The 26,894-nt window shown below is 39.8% G+C and overlaps 1 protein-coding gene across 1 annotated transcript in view; it reads right to left on the reverse strand.

Moving 5' to 3' along the window:
- The window catches only part of TLL1 (tolloid like 1), a 164,925-nt gene extending 138,663 nt beyond the window's left edge, over nt 1–26,262 (reverse strand). The window contains exon 1 of the mRNA XM_070415358.1: nt 26,094–26,262. Within this exon, the coding sequence (XP_070271459.1) occupies nt 26,094–26,262 (169 nt within the window). The remainder of the gene's footprint in view (nt 1–26,093) is intronic.
- Nucleotides 26,263–26,894: the final 632 nt, after the last annotated feature.

Genomic DNA, 26,894 nt, shown 5'->3' on the forward strand with positions numbered 1-26,894 from the left:
CCTTCAATCAAACTGCGGATAGAGACTTATTCTTGCTCTCAGTAGTTACGCAGTCCTGCCTGAATAGTTGCACCTTATTTCTCTGGCGCTTTTTCTTTGTTGCATTTTTTTTTTCTCTCAGATCATCTTCTTTAAAAGGAAATTCCAGTTTGGGCTATTATTTAACACTAGAGGCCCGGTGCAGGAATTCATGCATGGGTGGGGTCTCCTGGCCTGCCCCAATCAATGCCAATCGGGCAGGGCCGGCCAAGAACAGGGGCCTGCGGGTGGTTAGCTGGCTGGGTCCACCCCCTGGTCAAATTCCCAGTTGAACTTCTGGTCAAACTCCCGGTAAAGGGGACAATTTGCATATTAGCCTTTTATTATATAAGATGTTTCCTAGAACCCCAAAATGCCACTATCATTTGCCATATAGTACAAAATAGGGCCTGATCTATGATGACCTGCTGCTCCACTCCTCTGTATGTCTAATCACTTGTGTTTGATCTGGACTATAAATCATCAGTATTGCCTATGATGAATATATAAAAAGATATACTCCAGTATACCAGAACTGGGAGACAGGGTAAAAGAATTGTGGTAGGAACAGTTTAACCCATGAACATACTCATTGCTCAGGACTATGAGACAATTCTCCAAGGGTCTCCTGGGAGCACATCTTGTGAGCAGAAGTACTGATACCCTTTGTTCTAGATCTAGACTATCTGGTCAAGGGTTTTTGTATGACGAATAGCCTATAGGCAGACAGGGCAGCAGGCAGACTTGTTTGCTGAGCAGTATAACATCTCTCCGGGGCAAAGTCTGGACAAGTTTGCTCCAGTCCATTAGGAGAGCGTTCCCTAAGCTCAGGAACTCCAGCTGGGACACGACTCCTTTGCATCAGCACCATCCACCCAGCTCATGTCATCACGGCACCCGCAGGAAGAACTCACACAAACCTGAGGTTCATACTCTTTTTCTCTAAAACAAGGGTTTCTGCCGGCATCTGTGAAAATGAGGTAGGCTAACCCAACAGCCTGCAAAGACGACCTACAAGAATCTCAGACTGTGAGTGTTCTTCCCGAGGACATTGTCATTGTCCAGGCTTGTTACCCCAGTACGTCCCTCTCCCTCAATGAGAACTGCCCTGTCTCTCAGGTGACACTGAACTCGCTTGAACAGCAAACCTTCAGATACCATGCCTGAAGTCAGAGTATTCTATGGGTTTGGAGAGCAGTACAGAGTGCATTCCACAGACTCCAAAAGTTATAAATGTCCATTTAGAAAAAAAAAAATCTAGGAAAAGTAACACGAGTAAGTTCAAGACTTCTCCAAATCCCCATGAATATAACTTTTTTAGTAGAGCCTGTTGTTCTCTGGGGTAGGAAAAGAAAAACAAACCCTATGAGCATTTTACACATGGTAAAAGATGAAAGCTAAGCAGAAAACACTATCTAATGAGGGTAATGACTGTAAACAAATAAACATTCCTGAAAAGAGTTTAAACATTTCTTGTTGGTGCTAAAGGCAACTAAAGAAGGTAAAGAATGAGAGGATTATAGAGATTAATTGCATTGACTTCTTAGAGTTTTGGAACTTCCCTAGTGTATGCTATAAATAATTATAAACTGCACTATAAGTGTTTCACAGAGTACCTCAGTTTAAATGGCTCCTAGGAGACAACTGTTATTTTGCACAACTGCAAATTAAGGGTAAGATGCAGGAGGAAGGCTCAATAATATGGGATTCCATTTTGGAACACAGTATTAACATATTTTCAACTTCACTTTCATACCTAAGCAGGATAAGCTTTGCCCTGAATAAATTATATATCATTTTATTTGCTTTATACAGTTCTTTGTAATTAAGCCATAGCTCAAAAAGTAATCTATGTGTGCTGTCTCAGGGAGAAAAATAGCATGAGGTGCCAAACACGAACACTTGGCTCTGAAAAGGCTCCTTTTCACACAATAAAAAGAGAATAGTCAGCAACACGAGGACATAAACCATGTTCCTCTCTAGCCTCTAATAAGATCCCTAGCATTTTGTAGATATTGATTAAATATTCACTGTTATTTAATATGAATAACTTCATTCTCATTGAATATTTTAAACATAACAAACTCACGAGTACTAAAGGGGATTGAAAAAAAATCAATGATCTGGACTTGTTATTCAAATACAAAATATATCCACTGGGAAACTGGCCGAACCCTCTTATTTGAAAAACTGTTTTGAATAAACATGTGATTACTTCACAGTCATGTGGTATGCTGATCATGATTTCTAAAAAATATTTGCTTGAAACTCCAATGTATAAAGTGTTTTATATTTGATTAGAGAAGGGAAAAGAAAAGAACTCAGCCCTAAAGGCTTTTGTTAGTTATATGGTAAAATGAATACCTCTATTGGGAATATTATTCTAAATGCAATTTGCTATGATGTGCTTACACAACTATAAGTATAAGCAGACACATGTTCTTAGAGATTAGAATGCCTTCTTATGGAAATTCTCAATACTTAAGTTTCTAATCAAAGTGCCGTGACAGAATGATATCCAATTCCCTAACTCCCCAAACCTAGTGAAGAACCCAGACCACTGAACCAGGAGAAAACCCACACGGGCACCGGCTTCAGGTCAACATATCACACGGACCAGGATTCCCAGTCTGGTTCTGCATGAAAGCACTCTTTTCAACATAGATTTCCAGGTCCCGATTCCAGCAACTGGTTTTGCACTTCTGAGCTGTACTATAGAATCCCAAGTTTTACATTTTTCTCTAGGTGATGCTGATACTCTGACAGGTTGGAGAGGTATCCACATGGGTCACAGAAACTGATTAGGAAACCAGAACAGAAGACAAACCACAGCAAGTTTTGGAATGAGAATTAGGAGGCAACGGAGGAGGAAGTCCAATCTAGGAGGGCTCCATGGCTGACAATTCAGAGAGAAATGGAAATCAGAGACTCAAACTGAAGATATGAATAGACTGTGTGTTAAGACCAGGAAGATAGACAGGAAGCCATGCATCAGCCCCTAGACCAGTGGTTCTCAACCTTCCTAATGCCGCGACCCTGTAATACAGTTCCTCATGTTGTGGTGACCCCCAACCATAAAATTATTTTCGTTGCTACTTCATAACTGTAATTTTGCTACTGTTATGAATCGTAATGTAAATATCTGATATGCAGGATGTATTTTCATTGTTACAAACTGAACATAATTAAAGCATAGTGATTAATCACAAAAACAATATGTAATTATATATGTGTTTTTCGATGGTCTTAGGCGACCCCTGTGAAAGGGTCGTTTGACCCCCAAAGGGGTCGCGACCCACAGGTTGAGAACCGCTGCCCTAGATTGTTAACAATGGCAACAGTGCAACAAAAAGAATGTCTATTGTCTTACTTTCTGGATTCAAATACAATATAGTTTTTAAGAACATCTTTGACTTTAATTTTACTGTAGAAAAAAAGAAATATTGTCACATTAAACAGACCCATAAATTGAGAGATATTTGTGTTTCAGAAACATTAAAATGTGGGTAATGCATTTTATGACAGAATAATAGGGAGATAGAGTAAATCATGTGAGGCACACAGAGAGGAGGTGGAAGTTCTTAACTTAGTTATATTGAAAAATTAACTTGAAAAGAAAGTGGGGTTTAGAAATTAAGCACTTGATGAAAATCAAACATACTCTGGTTTTCTCACTTTGTAAACAAAAATAAATCATTACTTCCACATATCATAGAAGTTTACACCCCAAAAGATTTGAGAGAGCAGATGTATTTAGTAAGTAAAAAAGAAAGAACTCTTACCATTTGCAACAGCATGGATGGACCTGGAGAGCATTATGCTAAGTGAAACAAGCCAGTCAGAGAAAGATAAGTATCACATGATCTCACTCATTTGTGGAATATAATGAACAACATAAACTGATGAAAAAAAATAGATCCAGAGATATGGAAGCATTGAATAGACTGTCAAACCTCAGAGGGAAGGATGGGAGGATGGGGGAGGGGGAGAATGGGGGAAGAGATAAACTAAATAACTTGTATGCATATAAGCATAACTAATGGACACAGACAATATGGGGGGGGTGAAGGCCTGGGCTGGGGGGTGGGGGCGGGCTGGGAGAGGACAACGGGGGATAAAGGGGACATATGTAATACTTTCAACAATAAGAATTAAAAAAAGATTTCAGGCTGAGGACCCAGACTTGGGTTTCACCATTTAGCAGCTATGTGATCGTAGCTACTTTAGCTAATCTTGATAAGCCCTCATGTCCTTCTATGTAAAATTGGATGATGGGTAATATTAACAGTCAAGTGTTTGGTATAATCATGTGAAATAATGTATTATTTTACTGAATTACTTAGTACTGATCCAAATTACAATTTCAGCATTACAATATACCAGGGTATTTCAGTTACCTGATTTTCTTGAACACATTCGTTCAAAGATCCCTTCTTATATAGTAACTAGAGGCCCGATGCATGGAAATTTGTGTAAGAGTAGGCCTTCCTTCCCTGGCTGGCGGCACCAGCTTCCCTCCAGCACCCGGGACCTGGGCTGCCTTCCCTCGGGGCTGCCCACAGGCACCCGGGACCTGGGACCCAGGACCCAGGCTGGCTTCCCTCTAGACCCAGCTTCGTCAGAAAGGACATCTGGAATGACATCTGGAAGACGTGCAGTCTAATTAGGATATTACCTTTTTATTATTACAGATGAGGGAAGTGCCCATATTTTAAAGCATGTGGCTCTCCATAGGATCATAGGATGCTAGATTTGGAATTGGTTTTAGGGACTCTGACCAAACTCCCTAATTTTATTGGAGGAAATAAGGCTAAGACCAAATGCATATAAACGACATCTTTGATCAATGTCTAGAAATTGCTTAATGAAATTTTGTCTTAGTTTTTACTCACTTTTCTTTTTGGATGAAACTAAAGGAAGGAACACTTGTTTATTAGAAAGAAATCAAACAGTACTAAAGAGGAAGGTAAAAACCTCCCTTTGTTGCCCCTACAAGCCCTCTCTGCTCCCCAGAAGTAACTCTTTGATATATGTGTCCTCCCATACCTTTTTAATGTGCTTACAAATCCTTTCCTATATGAAAGGTATGATCTCGGCAACACACTAAACCCTGAGAAATTGGATTCAAGGCTTTCCGAAGGTTAAACAGCCAGGACTTGTATCCAAACGTCCTGATTCTTAGCCTTGTGCCTTTTCATGAACCATACCATCATTCCTCATGTCCTTGTAGAATATGACACAGTTTGTATTCTAAATGTTATAGTCTTTTCCTTAACATCAATTACTTTTCTCTGTTTTGGTCTCCGATTGGTTCCTGCTTACAAAATATATCATTGAAGGGATTTAGTAAAACTTTTGCCAGCAGGGACTATAGCAGGCATTGAAAATGAACTTGCCATTAATACCATTCCTCCCCCAAGAAAATCCATGCTACAACTATAACATTGTTCGTTGCAAAGATTTATCCTATTTCGCATCAACTTATATTATTGTCCTGAACATGTATTTCAATATCGTAATGCTGTTTAGCTTACCACCAGTTTATAAAGTGTCCTATGCGAAACTGCCCTCGCTCTGCATTGTGACTACAATCACCTGTATTCTTATTCTATTACTCCTGACCATAGAGTTCTCTCTTTGCAGGACAAGACACTCTCTCCAAGATATTCCCTTTAATTCCTCACATATTCCACAAGTGCCTCGTAAAAGAAAATGCTCACACTGCTATTACTGAGGTGGCTGTTCGGATGCAATGAACAGAAATTGCTTTAACATCTCGTAATGAACAAAAATCATGCTTCCCACATTGACAGAAACATCTATTACGGCCCTACAAGGGAAAGGACATCATGGCTGGAGTCCAAAAAATGGATAAAGCTGTAGTATGATAATGGTCTTTTACAAAAGCATAATTCTGACACATTGTTAAGTATTAGCTCATGCTAAACACTGGTCACATAAGAAGAAAGTTTTCAAATTGTATGTCTGTAATTTTTAAACTTTTTTGAGACCACTGTGTCAAAAACCCAAACGTAAATAGTTTTAAGAAAAATAAGCAAGCTGTCAGAATCTCTTGAGCCTGTTTTGTTCCACATGTTTCAGTTGCAAACAATTACTGAAATAAATGCTTACTGATTTCTCTTCTCTATCACAGTGATGCAGAAAATGTAAAACAGGTTTAAGGAAAACTCAAAGTTGTAAAACCAAAATTTTGGAAATGATTCTGATTCCTCAGTGGAACAGTTACATGGATATGACACTGAATAAAAACAAAAAAGATAAAATAGAGAAATTGTAAAGCTGACAAAAAAAGCCTGAGTCTCCTATAAAATTACAAAACTGAGATGTAGGCCTAATTAAAGAAGTAATTTACTAAGGGTGAATAAAACTAATTTTTTTAATTGACTAGTCACACAATCATTCTTTCATGGATAAGCCTGAAGAAACTGCACTAATTAATCAAAAACTAATTAAATATACCTTATCTTCTTTCTTGTAGTTTAAATAATTCCCTGCTCTTCACTTAAATTAGTTGGATATCCACAAATTCACCATGTATTCTATGTGCTGGAATTCTTTTCTTTTTAATTCTTTACTTCCTTTATTTCTTTCAATTGGAGCAGCAGTGTGAGACAGCTGTTAAAAGTCCAGACTTTGGAGTCAAGCCACCTTTGTTCAAATCCTGGCCCTACCACTTACTAGCTTTGTGACTTAGGACAATTACCTAACCACTCTCAGTTTCCTCAGTTAAACTGGTATTTTAACAGTATTTACTTCATATGGCTTTTATGAGTATTAGAATTAATAGTTTTACTTATTAATATAGTAAAACAACTTGGCACACAGTTAATGTTATATTTGCTATTATTAATTTTAATTAACTATAGGGGTCAGAAAATATTTCCTAAAGGGGCCAGAAAGTAAATAATTTAGGTTTGCAAGAGGTCCATACTAACTCTAGTGGTTGCACCTACTCAACTCTTATTGTAGCATGAACACAGTCATAGACAATGTATAAAAGAATGGGCATGCTAAAACAAGTCAGCAATTTGCTGACTCCTGAACTATACAGTATAATGTTTAGAATACTGCTCCTATCCTAGAGATGTGCTGTAGCAGTATTACCCTAAAAATAGAGAAGCAGAGTCATTCCTATAATACAGCGAGGGTATGCGCTTCACTGGAGTTTCTCATTGGTGAGAGTGTGGGTAATGAATCAGAAAAGTGACTGATGATGCTTTTAGAAATAGGATTAAGAATCATAACTTTGGTCTTAACAACACTTGAGTACTATCTCTTTACTTCAGCTCCTAATCCTAAATAAACGATGTCCAATATGTATCACTCTTAATTATTATACACCCTCTTTAATGTTGTTATATTTGATACTAATTTTAACCAAAACTCAACTTTATAAAAGTAGGTGTGTGTGTTTTTAAGTCCAAGGAGGCAGGGATGCAGAGTATACCAGTAAACAGGAAGACAACAGGGAGGGGAAGTATGGAAAGTCACAATAAAGAGGGGGTGTTTAGGACACCAAATCCTTTGTGAAATGAGACATAAAAGACAGCAGAGAAAAATTTTAAACAATGAAAGGTATTTAAACAATGAAAAAAAGTCTTTGTTGACCAATGTGGTGACCATTTCCTATGCTCTTCATTCCTGATTCCTTTGAGTAGATTCGGAGTTTCATCTATTGTCATCTGCAATTTACTTAAAGGACTTCTTTTAACATTTCTTGTAGGGTAAACTGGATAGTGATAAGTTCTTTCCGCTTTTGCATGTTCTTTACCTCCCAAAAGTATTTTACCTTCATTTTTGAAAGATACTTTCACAGTGTAAAAAAAATCTAAGTTGGCAATGTTTTTCTTTCAGTACTTTGAAGGCATTGCTCTACTGTCCACTAGTTTGCATTACTTAAAAAGAGAAATCTGCTGACATGCTTATATTTGCACCACCATATATAATTCCTCAGCATGTATGTCTGTAATGTATTCTTTTCTCTGGCTTCTTTAATATTTTCTCATTATCACTGGATTTAAGCAATATGATGTGACACAGTGCAGTTTTCTTCATGTTCTTTTTTGCACTTGGAATTTGTTGATATTATTGCATCTACAGAGTCATTGTTTTCATCAGATTTAGACATTTTCAACCATGATTTCTTCAAATAGTTCCACCACACCACATTCCACCCCCCTTTATCTCTTCTTTTCAGGAACTCCAATTCCTTGCATATTGATGTAGTCCCACAGCTCACTGATTCTCTGTTCTTGCTTTTAAAGTCTTTTTCTCTTTGTGTTCCATTTTGCATAGTTTCTTGTATTGGGTTCAAGTTTACTAATCTTTTCTTCTGCAGTGTATAACCTGTTGGTAATACCATCCAGTGTACTTTTAATCTCAGATACTGGCTAATTATCTCTAAAAATTTGATTTGGATCTTTGTTATATCCTTCATGTCTCCATATATCAGCTTAAGTTTTTTTCCAGCTTCTTGAACATATGAAATCTATCTATATAAAAGGCTTATATGCAAAGTGTCCCCTTGGGAGTTCGACCAGGAGATCAGGGGTTCAATTGCTCACTATGACGTGCGCTGACCACCACGGGGCGGCGCAGAATGAAGGAAGGAAGGCCCCAGCTGGCAGCTAGGGAAGGGAGGCCCCAGCCGGCAGCCGGAAGGCCCCAATCGGCCCTGATTGCCGGCCTGGACTAGGGGCCCTACCCTTGCATAAATTTTGTGCACTGGGCCTCTAGTACCATTATAATTATTTTGATGTCTTTGTCTAGTAGTTCTATCATGTGTCCAACTTCTGAGAAACTTTTATTTGGCTGATTTTTGTCCTCTTTGTGAATCATGTTTTTGTGGTTCTTTGCAAGACTATTATTATAAATACTAGAGGCCAGGTGCATGAAATTCATGCACCAAAGGGGGGCGTTCCTCAGCCCAGCCTGCACACTCTCCAATCCGGGACCCCTCGGGGGATGTCCGACTGCCGGTTTAGGCCCCATCCCTGAAGCAGTTGGACATCCCTCTCGCAATCTGGGACCACTGGCTTCTAACCATTCACCTGCCTGCCTGCCTGATCACCCCTAACCACTCTATCCGCCTGCCTGATACTGCCTCTGCTTGCTAGCCTGATTGCCCCCTAACTGCCCCCCCTGCTGGCCTGACTGCCCCCTAACTGCCCCCCTGCTGGCCTGGTCACCCCCTAACTGTCTGGAAGGAAGTCAGACGTCCAGAAGATGTCAGGTCGACCCAGTCTAATTAGCATATTACCCTTTTATTAGTATAGATAGCATTCCCTAAACTTTGAGGAAATTGAAAATAAAAATGATTCATAAGATGACATTCTAATACCTTTCACTTATACATTTTTACATTTTCTCATCTACATTTGTCCACATCCATCTATTTTTTACATACTTTTTCATATTAGAACTATCATTTTTGCTCACAAACATTTAGATATAAAAAGGGGGGTAACTATACATACATCTATCACTCTGAATTTCTTACTGACCCTTATCCATGTGTATATCTCAATTTTGCAGTTGTAATCAAAGTATATCATCAAATTAATATTTCTCTGGTATTATTTTATATTAAAAAAATCTTTAATGTTCCCATATAGTCTTTGTTATTGTTATTATTTTAAATTTTGAAAAACTGCAAGGTTATTTATGCTTATTTTACAAGTAAAACAATACAATTATATAAAAGAAAAAATTATATAGCACATCTTACTCCAAGTCCATTTCCTCAAGTAATAAATACTGATAGCCTGTATGTATCCTTCCACATCTTTTTCTATTTTTTCTCTATTTCTTATATGTATATAATATATACACAAATACATACTTTTTCATAGTTGTTTTGGGAAACTTTTTTTCATTTATTATACCATAAATATATCTCTAGATGAACAGATATATGCTTAGTTAATTCTCTTCAATATCTTTATTACATTCTCTACTAAGAATATAACATATTTTGGTCACCATTTTCCTAAGATAGACAGTCCAATTGTTTCCAATATTTTTGCCTCTTAAAATGATGCTGCAATACTGATTGGATGCCAGATGCAATACTGGTTAATTTTAACCTGTTAGTTGCTGGATATGTTTATATTCCTATACATAATCTTTACTTTTGTTCTGAGGAGCAGTTAAATTACTTGGATCCTCGGTAGTCTGTTTTTCAAGCTTTGTTAGGTAGGACCAGAGTAGTATTTAGTCTAGAGCAAAGTTTTCCCAAATACTGTGGAAAAATTCTTCTCAGTATTCTACCTGATATCCAATAAAAATGAGGTTTATTTCACTCTGTTTGATGAGAACAGAATACTATACTTGCTCTGTGTGAGCTCCAAGGATTTTCCCCTTTTATCTCTTTGGGTGGGTATTTCCTGAGCCTTGGGTAGCCTTGCTACATGAACACACTAATCAGTTGTCAGCTGAATATTCGGGTTGGACATTTTGCAGAATAAATGTAAGAACTCTCTGCAATGCTCCAGGATTTTTTATCTGTGCTTCTCTCTCCTCTCTGGCACTTTGCCCTGAAAACTCCAGCTGCCTTGGATTCACAGCTCCGTCTCCTCAACACAGGGAGACTTCTGGTCTCTGCCTGGATTCTCCTACCCTGTTCTAAGGTGACCATAGGGCTAAATTCATTGATTCCCTATCTCCCAAACACTGGTGTCCTTGTTGTCTGATGCCCAATGTCTTGGGAAATATTGTTCCATATATTTTGTTTATTTTGTTAATCGCTTCAGGCACAATGATAAACCTGGTCCCTGTTACTCCATCCTGGCCAGAAGCAGCTCACACAGCTTGAATTTATTAAGATCTTATCTAATCCCATATCAGCAAATATGATCATTCAATTTAGAGAAAATTTTCTTTAAGTAGTGAACACTCACCCATATAGAAAACCTTACTAAAGCAGTTTAAAAATTATCAGTCTGTGGAAGTCTGTAAGACTATCAAGTGATAATCCCACTCAAAAGCTCAGTACTAGCTTACATGCTCACTGTTGGCTCAAAACGGCAAGCACAATTTGGAGCTATGAGAAGGAATAGAGTTGAGAGAAATAGCTCCTAAAATTAGGTCAGAATAATCTATTTAGAGAAGAAAAATCTTTATAACCACACCCCAGAACAAGGCTAAGAATCACTAAGAATAATGCAGAGGCAACAATATAAAGAATGCAAAAGTTTAAAGGACAAGAGAGTCCCTGGGAAACCCAGACCATGAGCTGCCCGAAAGCAAAGTGTAAAGTAGGCTGGAGTTATCCTAAGAGCTGCTTTCTCCACCTTCTTCCTTTCTATCTGCCTAGTACATTTATGAAATGAGCCTGACCTTTCACATTAATGATTTTCATGTTAATAACTTAATGTTAACCCAGCATAGAGTATTTATATTTTAAAAGAAAAGAGGCAGAGAAAGAGAGCACGGCTTAATTCAAAGAAATCATTAATGACATATTTTCAGGAAGCCATAACAAATCAGTGAATGACACACTGTGGGGCACTGAGTGAACTTTTGAATTCACTTCTGTTCATATTAACAAATCACCACCCCCAATTTCACGTAGTTGCATCGCCTGCTCCAAGATAGGTTAAGCATGATTTTGGATTGATTAGGACTTCAGAGTTGCACTCTAACACCTCTAATATGAGGAGTTTGGAGTACATTCTAAAAGTACATTCAGAGCTACATTTCTACAAATTAACGAATAAGACTTCCTTTGAGGCCCTGTGTAACTGAAAGGTTACACAGGACATTTTGAATGACTGTAAATGTCAATTGAGGTTAAAGTTGTATTATTAAAAGTTTAAATAATCATGTGAGAATAGGTTAAAGAAATGCCTCTTATATTAAGTTTAAAATGAGAAAAACCTTATTAATGGCTTTTTAAGGATTGAAGAGATCAAATGATGGTGAGCTGTTTCTCTATGTTTTCCAAATCAATAAAAGCCACTGCATTCAGTAGCAAGAGATGCAGAAAACATGCCCGATCTACCTGACTGGAAAGTTTAAGGGAAACTAAAAATAGCTCTTTCCACAAGGTTAAAGAGTAATCCCAGCTGCCCACAGGCAGCACTGGTCATGCGGGCAACTTGTACTGCTTTCTTCAAGCTGCCTCTTCCCTGCAATCACAATGGCTGGTTTGAGTTACACATGTATATTCTTCCCCCATGAAATGTGAACTGAATCCTTTCAAGCAATGGGCATAAAAACGTTTACATTTAAAATGAAGTTTTCCCGAATAATGCATGAAATTTCCAGAGGTCTTGTGCATACCAGGGCTGAATGAATATCCTCAAAAGTCAGCTAAAACCAAGGGTAGCTTAATCATTATGAAAATCCCATGTTAACAAAATTAGTTATATGGTATATTCTCATAGAAGGCTTTATGGTTATATTTTATAGATAATGATAAATGAGTTTTAAATAAAGCAATTTAATTGCCATAATTTTTAAACTCTAGAAGGAAGTGCCCAATAATGTTTAACATTTTCAAGAACTTTTTAACATTCAAAGTCCTCTCTAGAGAATGTCGCTTCTGCCAACATGGCAGACTAAGTACTGGGGCTGACCTTTCTGCATAACTAAAAATGCTAAATAAAATATATCTTAAAATCGCCCTGAATGTATGACAAGATGAATAAAAACATTTTCATGGTCAAGTGAAGGATGGACCCGGAAAGATAAGCAGAAGACTAGAGCCAGCTTTCAACTGAGGGCACTTCCAAGCTTGGTTGACATGACTATTAGCTTTTGTTGTCAAGCAGGGCGCAGAGGATCGAATATACTGCCCAAGGCCCACCCAAGCTGGAAAGTCTAGCAGGATAACCCAAGACTCCCAAATCTGGGACTCCTATGTCATAAGGAAGAAAAAAATTAAATTTATACCACCCCAGCTAACAGCACAAGAACTGATTTCCTTGAAACTTAAAACTAAGTAGGGGAAGAAAGGCAAATACCCTCTGAAGTCTCATAAGCGAAAATGATCCCCAAACAAGTTGGCATTCCAAATTTACCTGGCCTTGGTAGCCCAGCATATCAAGCAGGGAATTTAGTTTAAACTTGTCATGAACTGTTAGTACACCCAATAGAAGCAAAGAAACATCCTTTCATTAAAGGAACGAATAACTCCAATCTTCCACAAATTATTCCAGAGCATGGATGAGGCTAACACAATCTTGACACCAAAAACCAACAAGAACAGTGAAAGAAGAGCTTCAGGCCAATTCAACTAAGAAACATAAAAACAAAAATTCCAAACTAAATGTTAGCACACTGAATCCAAGGATGTAAAAGAAATCAGCCATACCTCGTTTCATTGTGCTTCGCTTTGCTGTGCTTCGCAGATATCATGTTTTCATTAATATTGAGGCAAATCCTCCACCAGCAAAAAGGTGACAACTTGCTGAAGGTTCAGTTGATAGTTAGCATTTTTTAAGCAATAAAGTACTTTTAATTAAGGTATATACATTGTTGTTTTTATACATAATGCTATTGCCCACTTAAAAGAGTACAGTATAGTGTAAACATAACTTCTGTATGCACTGGGAAACCAAAAAAATTGTGGCTCACTTTATTGCAATATTTGCTTTATTGCCATGATCTGGCACTAAACCCATACTATCTCCAAGGTATGCTTAGAATAGATCATGCTTGAATTGGGTTCATCTCAGGAATGCAAAGTGAGTTAATATTATTAAATCAATTATTTTAATTCACCACATTAAAAGGGGAAATAAAGATAATTACATCATCTCAGTAAATGCTGAATTCCTAATCTGATAAAAAAAAAAGTATCTAGTTTTTAATAGAAAACATCAAATAGCATAACTGGTAAGTAATAAATCAAAAGCATTCTCTTAAAAACTGGAAACAGAGTAAGCTAGCCCTCAGTCATCACTTCTGTGCAACACTGGAGGACTCTCAGCACAGTTAGGCAAGGAAAATTAAATTAAAAGCATAAGGATGGTAAAGGAAGAAACAAAAGTACGTTTATTTCAGATTACTTGATTGCCTACATGAAGACTATGCAGATAAATTATAAAAGCTAATGAGACACCGTAAGGATGCTAGATAGAAAGTATATCAAAAATCAAATACAGCCCAGTGCTATGGCTCAGTGGTTAAGCATCAACCTATGAACCAAGAGGTTGAGGTTCAATTCTCGGTCAGGGCACATGTCTGGGTTGTGGCTTGATCCCTGAGAGCAGGGAGGTGGGGTGCAGGAGGCAGCCAATCAATGATTATCTCTTAACATTGATGTTTCTATCTCTCTCCTCCCTTCCTTTCTGAAATCAACATAAATATATATTTTTAAATCAAATACATTTCAACACAACAGCAACAGAAAACTTTTTTAAAAGTATACATTCATATTATGAAAAAAATAGAAAATAAGTGAATAAACCTATCAAATATCAGAAAAAACTTTACAGATAAAAATATTAAAAATTCAATAAATAACAATAAGGAAAGCCTAAACAAATGCAGTTATATACAATATTCATAACTTAGAAGATTCAATATTATAAAAATAATTCTTGCCCTAGCTGGTTTGGCTCCATGGATAGAGTGTCAGCCTGCGGACTGAAGGGTCCCAGGTTCCATTCCAGCCAAGGGCACATGCCTGGGTTGCAGGCCCGATCCCTAGCAGGGGGCATGCAGGAGGCAGCTGCAATGATTCTCTCTCATCATTGATGTTTCTATCTCTATATCCCTCTCCTTCCTCTCTGAAATCAATAAAAATATATTAAAACTAGAGGCCCGACGCATGAAATTCGTGCAAGAGTAGGCCTTCCTTCACCCAGCTGCCGGCACCAACTTCCCTCTGGAACCCGGGACCCAGGCTTCCCTCTCAGCCCTGCTTCATCCAGAAGGTCGTCTGGAAGGACGTCCGGTCTAATTAGCATATTACACTTTTATTATTATAGATAAGAATAATAATTCTCTCAAAATTAACTTATAGAACCAGTCCAATTCCAATCTAAACATAAACAGTGGGATCTGACAAATTGATTTCAAACTTAATATAGAACACAAAAGTCTAAATATAACCAGTATACTCCTGAAGAACAACATGAGAAGACCTGAGAAAACAAACATTAAGAATTATATACAACTCCAAGGATCTCAAAACCAACTTTATTTGCTTTACAAAACACAAACCTGTCTTTTTATTCTTTGTTTCTCACCATACTCACCTGTATCACTGTCTCCAATCACTCAAGTATGCAGCTATGAAGACATCATCTTTGACTCCTTTTTTTTTCTACTCTCTTGACCTTTCACTTCAAGGCCAAGCAGTTGGTGACTAGTTTCTTAAATCCAATCCTCTTTTCTGCAACTACTGATTCCTTCTAAATGCAAGCACTCATCAACACTGACCTCTACTACAACTCTAACAAGTTGTCTCCCTGCTTCACTTGCTCTTTACTTCCAATACCAACTACATGAGCCCATCCTTTACAACCCCTCCTATCTATACAATGTGGCTGTAATCAAGCCAATGATATACTGAAAATGTAAAGTAAATTTTCAAGTTCACTCCCCTTAGCAGATAACTAAAGATCCTGTACATTGCATCTTCCAGACTCATTTCTTGCCAAAGCACAAACCCTTCATACCTTTTGTTCTGTCTGCATTAGACTGTTTACCACTTTCATAAAATTCTGTAACTCTTCACAGCTCTTCGCCTGTTAGTCATTTAATAGCCTTCTTGGTTATCACACCAACTGTGGCAGTATAGCAATGCTTGTGTTTAAGAAACACTTATTTTACTTAATAATGCCCCCAAAGTTCAATAGTAGTGAGGCTGGCAATTTGGATATGCCAAACAGAAGCCATAAATTGCTTCCCTTAAGTGAAAAGTTAACAGTTTTTGATTAAATAAAAAAGAAAATTATATGCTGGGGTTGCTAAGATCTACAGTAAGAACAAATCTTCTATCTATGAAATTGTCTAATTTATCAATTAAACTTTACCATAGGTATGTATGAATAGGAAAAAAAACATAGAATATATAGGGTTTGGTACTATCCAGTTTCAGGCCTCCACTTGGGGTCTTAGAATATATCCCCCACAGGTAAGAGGAGACTACTGTATACCATAAATAAAGCAAATTCCAGGAAATATTTGTAAGAATATATATTTTGATAATCATAATATGTAATAGTATCCATTTTCAAATACTAAATTGGAATAATTTAGCATACAATTATGTGATTTGAATATAAGCAACTATTTAAACATAAACTATCATCTACCTGCAAATGGTAACGTTAAGAAGACACCAGGTCAGACACTGTATCATATTTCATATCTCTTAAACCCAAAGATAAATCCATGTTTCACTCCCAGGAAGTGTTCAATAAAGCTTTGATGAATTTAATGAATATTTCTAGCTTAGAGCCATGTGCTTAAATTTAACTCTGTGTAACCTTAGGATTGTGAGTATGTAAGCTCTTCAAGTTAATCCAGATGGCAAATAAAAATCTGAACCAGAAATTACTGGAAGACTAGATGGCCAAGATTCTATTCACACATTAGTTCATGTAAATTGAAAATTGTCAGTATGTTTTTAGTATATTAAGCATTTGAGCAAGCAGCCAAGAAAACAACACATAGACATGTTTATATTGTTACCTCTGATATCTTTCCAAACAAAAATGTCTATTTGGGGGTTTAACCTCTCAATTGCAATATTTAGAGGACTTGAGATATGCACATATGGTGGCAAGAAAAATGTAGTTTATCCCACAAATATTTTTCATAAAGATCATCTTCCCACAAATAATGTTGAAATTCAAGAATAATCTTCCACCTCCTATATATTTATGCTACTATGAATAAAAATTACACAGTGTTTACTACTGTGTTCCAGACAAAGTGATTGTTACTTTACATCCATTTAATTCTTCAAATAATATGAGCATCATAACACCATCTCCATTTCATAGATCAGAAAACTGAAGTGTAAAGGGGTTAAATATCGTGCTAAAAGCCTCACAGTTACTATATGGTAGGTCCAATATTAGAACCTATGTCCATCAAACTCCAAAGACCAAGTTTTTAACAGATGCACTATTCTGCCTCCCTGAAATCTTAAAATATAATTTTTGAAGCCAACCCCAATTTTCAAAAATGTACTAGTGCCCCCTAAAAGTAAAAAAGAAGAAACATCATGGCAACAATATCAAGACATGACATCCAGAGTTTCATATTCAAAATCTAATTCCATCACTGAGTGACATAAGGCAAGTTATCATAAAGCAACAGGTGCAATTCAATATAGAAATAAAGCAAGTTATCTTAAAGCAACAGGTGCAATTCAATATAGAAATAAGATACAGTATCAAATACTCATTTAAGCAGCCTACACTTTTGTGCATGAAGCTGCATCCCAATTCTGAGCTCCATTATATACACCAGAGATCTGTTCTTACTGCAAACATCTGAACCCTGCGACACTAGGGATGTGTACTCTATAATCATTATCTTCCTTCGGTATTTTAACTCTTGGGCACTGGTTCACAAATCTCTTTCCCCTACAGAAACATAAGGCAACAGAAGGCCCCAGATTTAGGTCATGACTTCCGTTACCCATTCCAGATGGCAAATCCCAATTATTTCTCCCCGAATGACTGCCTGCAGTCTACACTCCATCCAGGTCCAGATAGATACTATTTCTTCTCCTGGGACTAAAAAATATATGTAAAAGAAAAAGTTTCCCTTGTCCTTAGGTTTCGAAAAGAAGGAGACAGAAAAGGGAAGCCTGTTTTACCAGATTCTGTTCTTACCCATTTGTTAGAGAACAAGTATAAGCAGGAACTCTTCCTCCCAGAAAACCTGATATTTTGCTAAAAATATGTTTTCTTCAAAGAAATTATAATATAATATAATATAGTATGTATTTTGAATGTACCAGATTTCCTACTCTTAGGAAACTAGACTGGATTCCAAGAACTTTAGTTAACCTTATGATCACTAAAAGCTTTCAAGCTTTGGATCTTAGGGCTTTTAGACAAGTTGGGATTGAAAAGGCTCAAGTTATTTATGTACCTTCTCACAGCGTATTTATTTTCTCAAAGGCATTCACACGTCATTTACATACATAATGTACACTGTAAACCACTTTCCTGAATTGCCTGCATTTGAAAGGATATTCTTCACACTCCACGGGCTCATAATCATGAATTCACTGACTACTCAGAGAGCAAATTGAAAGTGTGAAGCAATTTAACACGTACCACACAAAATGCTAGAACCTGTGCCAAGAAGGAACACTAATGACTGAATTCTACTCAAATTCAATTCAACGCCTGCCTTCATCGACATGGAAAGCCTGCTGTCACAATTTATATACTTGGGGCAACCCACAGCAGTGTCTCCCCAACGCTATTTAGCATTTTCATTTGTCTCATACCTAACTGAGGCATTTCTATGGTAGGTCTCCCCACTCTGACAAAATAGTACACGGCTTATAAAATGTAAGGATGTTGAAGGCGAGATGTATTCTCAGTACAGAAAATCACAGGGGATGGACGCCCACTGCACAAAGACCACCACTCCAACCGCCAGGCTTTATACACTTGTGCTGGCTGGAGGGCCAGCGTAGAGGATTCAAAGAAAGAATGGCCTCTGCAACACAGAACCTCAGTTCATGTTCTCGCCACTTCCCGACTATGATGACAGCCAGCCAAGGACATTTTTGAGGCCCAGTGTCCCCTTTTGTCCAAAAGGGGTAAGAATAATGTTAACTAGATGGAATATGGTGAAGATAGGAGCCCATTGAATATGTTTAATGTAAAACTATGAACTAAAGTTATTTTGACATGAGTCATGAAGGCAAATCTTAGATATGTGAGGTATATGAGGTCCAAAATGTATTCTCTTAAAAGTTCTCCATTTGGCTGTTTTCTAGTTACCCATGAGGGTCTTCCTGGGTATTTTAAAGATGTGCCTTCCACGAGATGAGGCATACTTCATAACACAATAACATGAGTACAAAACAAAAAATGCCATCAACCCTCAACTACTAGGTGCTTGTGCTCCAAACGATCAAAGCAGAGAAACGGAGCTCCTCCCTTCCAGCACAGTCGCCCCATTGACCTGACGCCAAGGCAGTTCCCAATGCTGCACGAGAACCGAGTTTGTCCTAATAAACACGTCAAGTCCACTCACGGCCGAAGAAGCAAGCTCGAAAGACGTTGATATTAGCAACCAGGCCAGGGGCCATTCGAGGTGCCCCTGTGGTACACAACCCAGGTGCTGACAGGTTAACATGGATAAGCAATGTAAGGAATGAAGAAACTATTCCACCCTCCCACCCCTCCACCTCTGCCTCCCCCACCACACAAATTAAATGCAATCTCAACACAGACAGTATCAAATGCTGACATAAATATGTGGTTTGTGTCACCATCCCTGTAAAGATTCCTGTAATTTGTAAAACAGTGCAGCATATTAAAAACTGTTGAAATGTCTTTATTAAACACTGAAGTATATGCTTTGAGTAGGATAATAATACATAAAATTAGATTTTGTTGGGGAAAAATAATATATCTTGGAAGCACTTCTGACCTACTTAATGTATGGGGTTCAACTTTTTAGAACTGTTATCATTTGAGGAAGTTGGTTCGTTTCCCATATGGTCTATAGCAAATATTTTGCCTTAAACCATACATGTAAGTTGCAGGAGAAGAGCAGAATCAGACAAACATCTTCTCAGTTCACTTTCTGGATTTCAATTAACATCTCATTTACAATACTTCTTAATACAAATATATAGTTGAGCTCTTCAGAGGAGCTTGACAGGATTAGCACACATTTTGTAAGGAGCTGACAAAACAAGCATTCCATTAGCCAGCCCGCAGTGTCTCAAAATCTAATAATCAAGATCCCATTTTCAGTGCTGACAATGGCAAGACGTAAATAAGCAAGGGATTCCCTCCTTCTACTTTCTGGGGAAGAACACATTTTTTAGAATTCATTCCATAGCTTTGAGGCTATAAAATTTTTTTAAAAATGTTCTTCCCAAATATTATTATTTAATAGATAACTAGAGGAAGTACACCACTAACCACATTTCTAAATCATTCTACTGTATGCAGGGTAGGGGAGAGGACACTCCATACCTTAATTTAGGAAATATAAGGCCACGATTAATTCCAGGTCTCGGAATGTGAAAGAACTGTAAGAGGCCTCAAAAATTTTCCCGGTAGAGAAAATCCTACATCCCCAGGAATCTTGCCAGGCACCTGAGCTCTGGCCTAGGCCAGGCCTAGCTGGGGGCTCAAGATGCTGCAGGGGGTTTTCCTACAGTTCAGGGGAGCAGCAGTGCCCCTTCCCCCACCTCCCCAGACACCAGATGGCCCCAGCAGGATGTGCAAGGCCACAGCTTAAATGGATTATTTGCCTCTATCTTTTCTAAGCATTCTTAGAAAAGCTTAGGGAAGAAACTGGATTTAAATATTCTAAAAGATGGGTCTAAGGTACTGCTAGAAACAATAGGTAATATTCTAAAAAGAAAAAAAAATTAATGATGGTAAATCACTAGCAATTAATACTTTCTACCTGAGTTCTAGAAAAATTTAAGGGCTTATTTCTTTCCACTAATCTCAGTGATTGAGAGGCCTAATGGACTATTGAGGTGACTAATATTCTTAAGGTTTCAAAGAATATGGTGGAAACCAAGGGAGCCTAAATTTTAAATCAGGGAAATTTGCTTAAGCTGTACAAAAATAAGACTCATACATATACAATGGAGGAAAACAATATGGTTTCCATAGAAGAAACCCTGCAATGGCATATATTAGACTTTCGTAGAAAAGTGAGCCATCATGAGGGCCAGAGGAAAAGCTGTGGAATCATATATTAACTTTTTCAAAAGGCCTTCACTAGGCTCTTACACACTTTTAACTGTTTCAATGTGGACTAAGGAAGCCTAAACAGAGAAGGGATGGTAATCCCTTACCTGGAATCCCTTCTCTTAGGTAGTTCATGTAATAATTCACGGAATTATCAGTCTAAGGGAATATATTTAAGAAAGAATAACCTTATTCATAGCTAATAACAGGAACTGCCATTTGTTGGCCAAAAATGGACGTGGGCCCTCATGACAAAGGCTAAAGAATTACTATTGCAAATGAAGAACAGAATACAAATATGTAAAATATAATGCCTTAGCCATCCCCTTCGCAAAAACTGTATTTTGGCCACTTCCGAATTGGCCCCAGACGCAAGAGGAGAAAAACCAAATTCAAGATCTGAGAAATAAAAACTAAAACAGAAGTGACTGGCTAAGAGAAGCGGCTCCAGGGAATGCATTTTTCACATGAGGGTTTGGCACCCTAGAGTGGTGCCAACCAAGAACTATATGTTTGGGTATTTAATAAAAGGATGGAATAAAGTAGACATGGTGTTGAACATCAATTCTAAAATACCACACCTATGAGGCTGCCAATGAAGCTAGAAAGTACAACATCGAGGACTGAAAGACTGATAAAATCTTATGGAGAAATTATAAACTTATGAAAACTATCCCAAGAATTAGTGTACTAGGAAACCAGGGCACTGGTTATAAACAAAGTAGAAAGGAGATACCTTTAGGATGCCAAAAATCTATTTCTATATAAACAGGCTTGCATATGCAACCCTAAGGCAAATGTAACCTTGCAAATCACTGACCTTTAATCATGCTTGGATTTTTTTCAAGAAAGAATCATTGACTCAGAAGATTCTAGGTAGAAAGTCTTTTTTCAGAGTGCTCACACTTGCGTAAGAGGATAAGGTTATCCTTCTGGACAAATATTTACCTCATCTGTCTAATTGGCTTCCACCCATCATTCAAAATACTACTTTCATCAATCTCCTTTATTTGATATTATATTTTCAATTGCCTGAGCTTTCCTGATATACCTGAAGTACAAAAAGAGAAAGGAAGAAAGAAAAGGAGGGGGAAGGTGGGAGGACAGAGGGAGAGGGAGAGGATGTGAGGGGGAAGGGAGGGAGAACACCGACTGGTTTTATCAGGTCTCTGCTTTTCCAGGTAATCTCTAGACAAATCTGAGAGATTAATTTACACACTGAATTTCCCAGGCTCTTCACATATTAACACTCAGATTTACACCTACTGGAATAGTTCAACAGTGAAACAGGACACCTCAGTCTCTGTTCTGGAAGGACTTCCTGCAGCATCAGCGTCCCAGTGTCCCTTAGGACGCTTCTGAACTGGAGAGAGTAAGAGAAATCTGATTGCAAATTCAGGTGACCATGTACTGCACTGAAGAAAGGCGGTCAGACATTCCTATGAATTATCTGCATCGTTGTGTCTATTTATGTGGACATTAATTACCTATATTCCGCCCTAATGGATTTGGCTGTATAAATATATCTGAAGCTGTGCTGCATTAACTACTTACTTTCAAGTATCCCAAAAATGCCTTTTGAAATCAAAATTCAATTAAATTAATACAAGGCTTCTTTTTTGATCTACAGTTTCATGAATTTGAAGTCAGAGTTGTGATTGTTTCACAAATAGATTAAGTATTGTTTCACAAATATATTAAGTTTCACAAATATATTGTTTCACAAATATATTAAGTATGGCACAAGTTATCATTATGAATATTCCTCCTTGGGTAACATCTGAATTTGGTTAGAACAAAAGTTTGTAGATAAGGGGTAAAGATCAATATCAATAATCTATAGGTATTGAGAACAAACTACACACTTAACAGTAACCCATCCTGTGATAAACATTAAAAATCAGGTATGACCTTTCGTCCTCAAAAACTTTATATTCTTTTTTTTAAATATATATTTCTATTAGTTTCAGAAAGGAAGTGAGAGGGAGAGATAGAAACATCAATGATGAGAGAGAATCATTGATGGGCTGTCTCCAGCATGCCCTCTACTGGAGATGGAGCTGCAACCAGGGCATGTGCCCTTGGCCAGAGTCGAACCTGGGACCTTTCAGTTTGCAACACTGGCTAACGCTCTATTCACTGAGCCAAACCAGCTAGGGCAAGGACTTTATATTCTAATTGGGTTTGGAAAAGATGAAACTATTTTCATAGCCATTCCACTTATATCAGTTATAAAATAACTGCATTTTTCTTAGTCTGAACTCCAGGTAAACCTGTGTGGATTTCTATTGTTTGCATCTCAAGGAAGGCTTCCAAAGCTAAGACTGCAGTAACCATTTCATACAGCCAGACTTTGCAGCCAGGAGACTTACAATGAAGTTATGGGTAATCCTAGCAAACACATTTAACGTCACCATGCATTTGTTTTCCAATCTGTGTAATGGGAAGATGAACAAATGCCACCATACAGAGCTGTAGTGTTCAGCTGAAATAATGTACGCAAAAGTGCTCTGAAGCCATAAAGCTATTTGACATCAAGCCACTGTATAGTTTAAAGAATATTAGGACCCCTGTTAGAAAAGTTCAAAAAGAATACTTTATTCCAGGGCCAGGCCCTCCACTCTGAATTTTGGAAAGGGCAGATCAACGGTGCCCCGGAGTCTGGAGAGCACAGTCCTTTCTGCTTTTGAGTGGCCATCTTTCACATGGCTGTCCTCATCTCATTTTAGTGACCTTTCTTTTCGACTCTTGTTTGGGATGTCAATATACTATATTATTTTTTATGTCATTACAACTTTTGTCTTATACAGTGCCAAAAGGGAGGCACAAAGATTTTGCCATTCTTTAGCCAAGATGGTAAATCTAAAGCCTTTCATTTCACTAAATTAAAAAGCAGGGTTGATACTTTAAAAAGTGACCTCAGATTTTGGGCAAACTTCTCAGCCTTCCACTTGGGCCATTCTTATTTCATTCTCACTACCCACACGAGTATGCTTCTGGTACTCAAAGACAGGGACGAAATAAGATTACAGTAATAATCCATTCGAGGTTGTTTTTATTGTTGTTTTAACTTCAACAGTTATGTTCAAAATAAACCTGTGTTAAAAGAAAAATAAAAGTAAATGCTGTTAAAGGTTATTTTTTCTTACTCTAGGTCTTATTTGCTGAGGAAAATAAACATTTATACTTGAGGTGTTTCAATCTGTATGGTGCAACTACTGAAATTTAAAAATTGAAAACATAAATAGAAAAGAAACCACTTGTGGTCACAAAATCTTCTGGACAATTTCTAACATAAGATAAGCTTAGAATGACATAACTGCTGAAAATGCATTAGCTAATTTTTGACACTGCTTAATATATAGTCACATTTGAAACTAATGATGTTTAAAAAGCAGACACTTTTACTTTAATTTGTGTACAAAACTATACTTATTTTCCTGAAATTGGGCCAATCGAGCCATGTTCAGTTCAGGTTGATAGCTGGTTGAATCTTTCACACAACAGAGTAAAAAATTTTCCGAGACAATCTTTAGAAATAATAGACTTCATTTCCACCTTACCTAAACAATAAAGTGCACAATTTTCACCCGGTTGTAGATATTATCCAAAACAAATTTCTCGATAAAAAGTACGTTTAGGAGTTGCACTGAATTCTGGTTGCTCAGCCACCAGTCACCCCTGGCAGAAGCACATCCTCTCCTCCAAATGACCAGGGAAGGCCCAACAAACTTTTAGTGGGATAACTGAGTGTTAAAGGTGAGAGGAGAACATGTATAAGCCAAAATGAATTAAATCAGGGTGTGTGTGTGTGTGTGTGTGTGTGTGTGTGTGTGTGTGTCTCCCGGGCTGACAAGTTTCTCCTAAGCTACTTGGAGTTTTGATTAAGTACCTGCAGCAAGAGTTCACCAGGAAAGATCTGATAACGCGGACGGAGCACGCACACACATCCTCCTTGTCAGAACCACGTGCTAGCAGAGGTAGAAATTAACAAGGGAATTTCCATCAGTTTTCCTGGCGTGTCTCTCTCCTTCCTTCAGGCCCAAGGGAGGTGGAATAAGGTTTACCTAGCCACGGAAGGAACGAACTCGCAGTCACCGACCGAGGAACCGCTCACACCACCTGGAGAGGCAGAGATGCGTGCGGTTCTCTGCCCACTCCCTTCCTCCGCCTCTCGGGATGGGAATGAACACGCCTTCAGCTTCCAAACAGCTCTCTCCCTGTCCAGCCGGCCCCCATCACCCCTGTAACCTTCCTTCCGCAGTCAGTCCAAGTCCACACTGATTCCGGGGCACCCCAACCTCAGTTCGGCAGAGCCAGGGTTCGGGAGCGCCGGGAGCCCCGCGGGAGGGGAGGCGAGGCGGGCGCGGGCGTCCCGGGGCGCGGCGCTCACGTGGTCTCCGGCCGCCGCACGTGCAGCTCCGACCCCAGGCGGCGGGAGGGAGGCGCCGCCCCGCGCGGGAGGAGAGACCCGCAGCGGCCCCGGGCGCGCGCAGGGGAGGGGAGGACCCGGCGAGGAGCAGCCTGAGCGGCGGGCAGCGCCGGTCCCTCGGCAGTTCCCTCCCGGGGGTGTACGCAGGAAGGAAGACACAAGTTTGAATGGGGTGGCAACTTTGCTCTTTTTTTTTTTTTTTTGCTTTTAATGGGCAAATGCATTGGAATTCCATCTAGCGTGAGAGCTTCCAAGGGCGTCACAAGCCCTTTCGCGCCTGGAGCCCACACTGGAAATCCCTGGCAAAGAGGGAGCGAACGGGTCCCGAGGTAGCCATTCCATCCCCACCCACCGTTTGGGGAACAAAGGGGAGGTGTTGTGCCCGCCAGGCACAGAGCCGGCGGAGTGTTGGTATTTAAAACCCACGGCAGCCAGCTGTGTTTATGCCTCGTTTCGTTTTGCTGGGGGAGGGGAGGGGAATCCACTCCAGGACGCTTTTCCCAAACCGGGAGCCTGGAGCTTGGCATCGGATGCCGCTAGCACACAACTCCAGGCACCTCGGGCCGCGGCGGCTGCCGCTTGGGGGGTTGGGGGGGGGGGGGGGGGGGAAGACAGGAGGAGAAGAGAAGGAGGGGCGGCGGAGGGGCTGGCAGGGGAGGGAAGGAAACAGGTGAGAGGCTCCCACCGCACCCGCGGACCATGGAGCGCCGCGCTCCCCCGCGCGCCACGTCCCAACCTGGAGAGGCACTTACCGGCTTTACACGGGTCCTTGTAATCGATCACCTCCGCTTTCTCCTCTTCGTTGCCCTCCAAAGTGTAATCATAATCGAGGCCAGCGCAGACCCACCGTTCCCCGTAGCAAATAATCCCCACGGCCACCAGCCACCAGCGCATCCTCGGGGGCAGCGTTTCCAACCCCATCCTCCTCCCCTGGAGGAAAAGGAGGGGACCGGCCCGGGGAGGAGCGGCGTCCGCGGTCCGCGCTGATGTGCGGGGTCAAGGGGACTGGCGCTCCTCTCCCCGCGGGGAGGCTCCTCGGCGGGACCCGGGTGCTCAGGTGTCCGGAGACATGCGTGTGCCGTTGGGACAGTAGAGGGGCCAGAAGTGCCTGTAACCCCCAGTGGCAGAGAGAAGTTGGCGAAGGGCCGGCGGGTGGGCGGAGGGCAGGTAAGGAGCTCGTCTCCCGCGGGCGGGGAGGAGCAGCCGCGGGCCAATTCAGCTCGGGCGGAGTGGGCGCTCGCAGCCTGCCGGGGCGTCCTTCTGGCGGCCGGACTTCCCACGGCCGCGGCTGGGCGAGCGGCGCCCCACGGGCTCAGCTGCACACGGAGCTCCGGCTCCCGCGCCGCGCCCCCGCCGCTGCCGGGACCTGGCGGCCGAGCGCGAGCCGCCGCCGCCGCCGCCTGCGCCCGCCGCCGCCGCTCCGGGAAGATGAATCCGGTCTGCACATCAGCACATCTGAACTGAAAGGGGAGACCGAGGAAGGGGGTGGGGGGCAGGCATGTCTACGCCTCGAGACCTTAAAAGCCTGCTGAAGCCAGCAAAGCAACTGACTG

This window comes from Myotis yumanensis, unplaced genomic scaffold (genome assembly GCF_028538775.1).
Source record: "Myotis yumanensis isolate MYYU_CA2020_CCGP unplaced genomic scaffold, mMyoYum1.0.hap1 SCAF_5, whole genome shotgun sequence".
NCBI classification, from domain to species: domain Eukaryota; kingdom Metazoa; phylum Chordata; class Mammalia; order Chiroptera; family Vespertilionidae; genus Myotis; species Myotis yumanensis.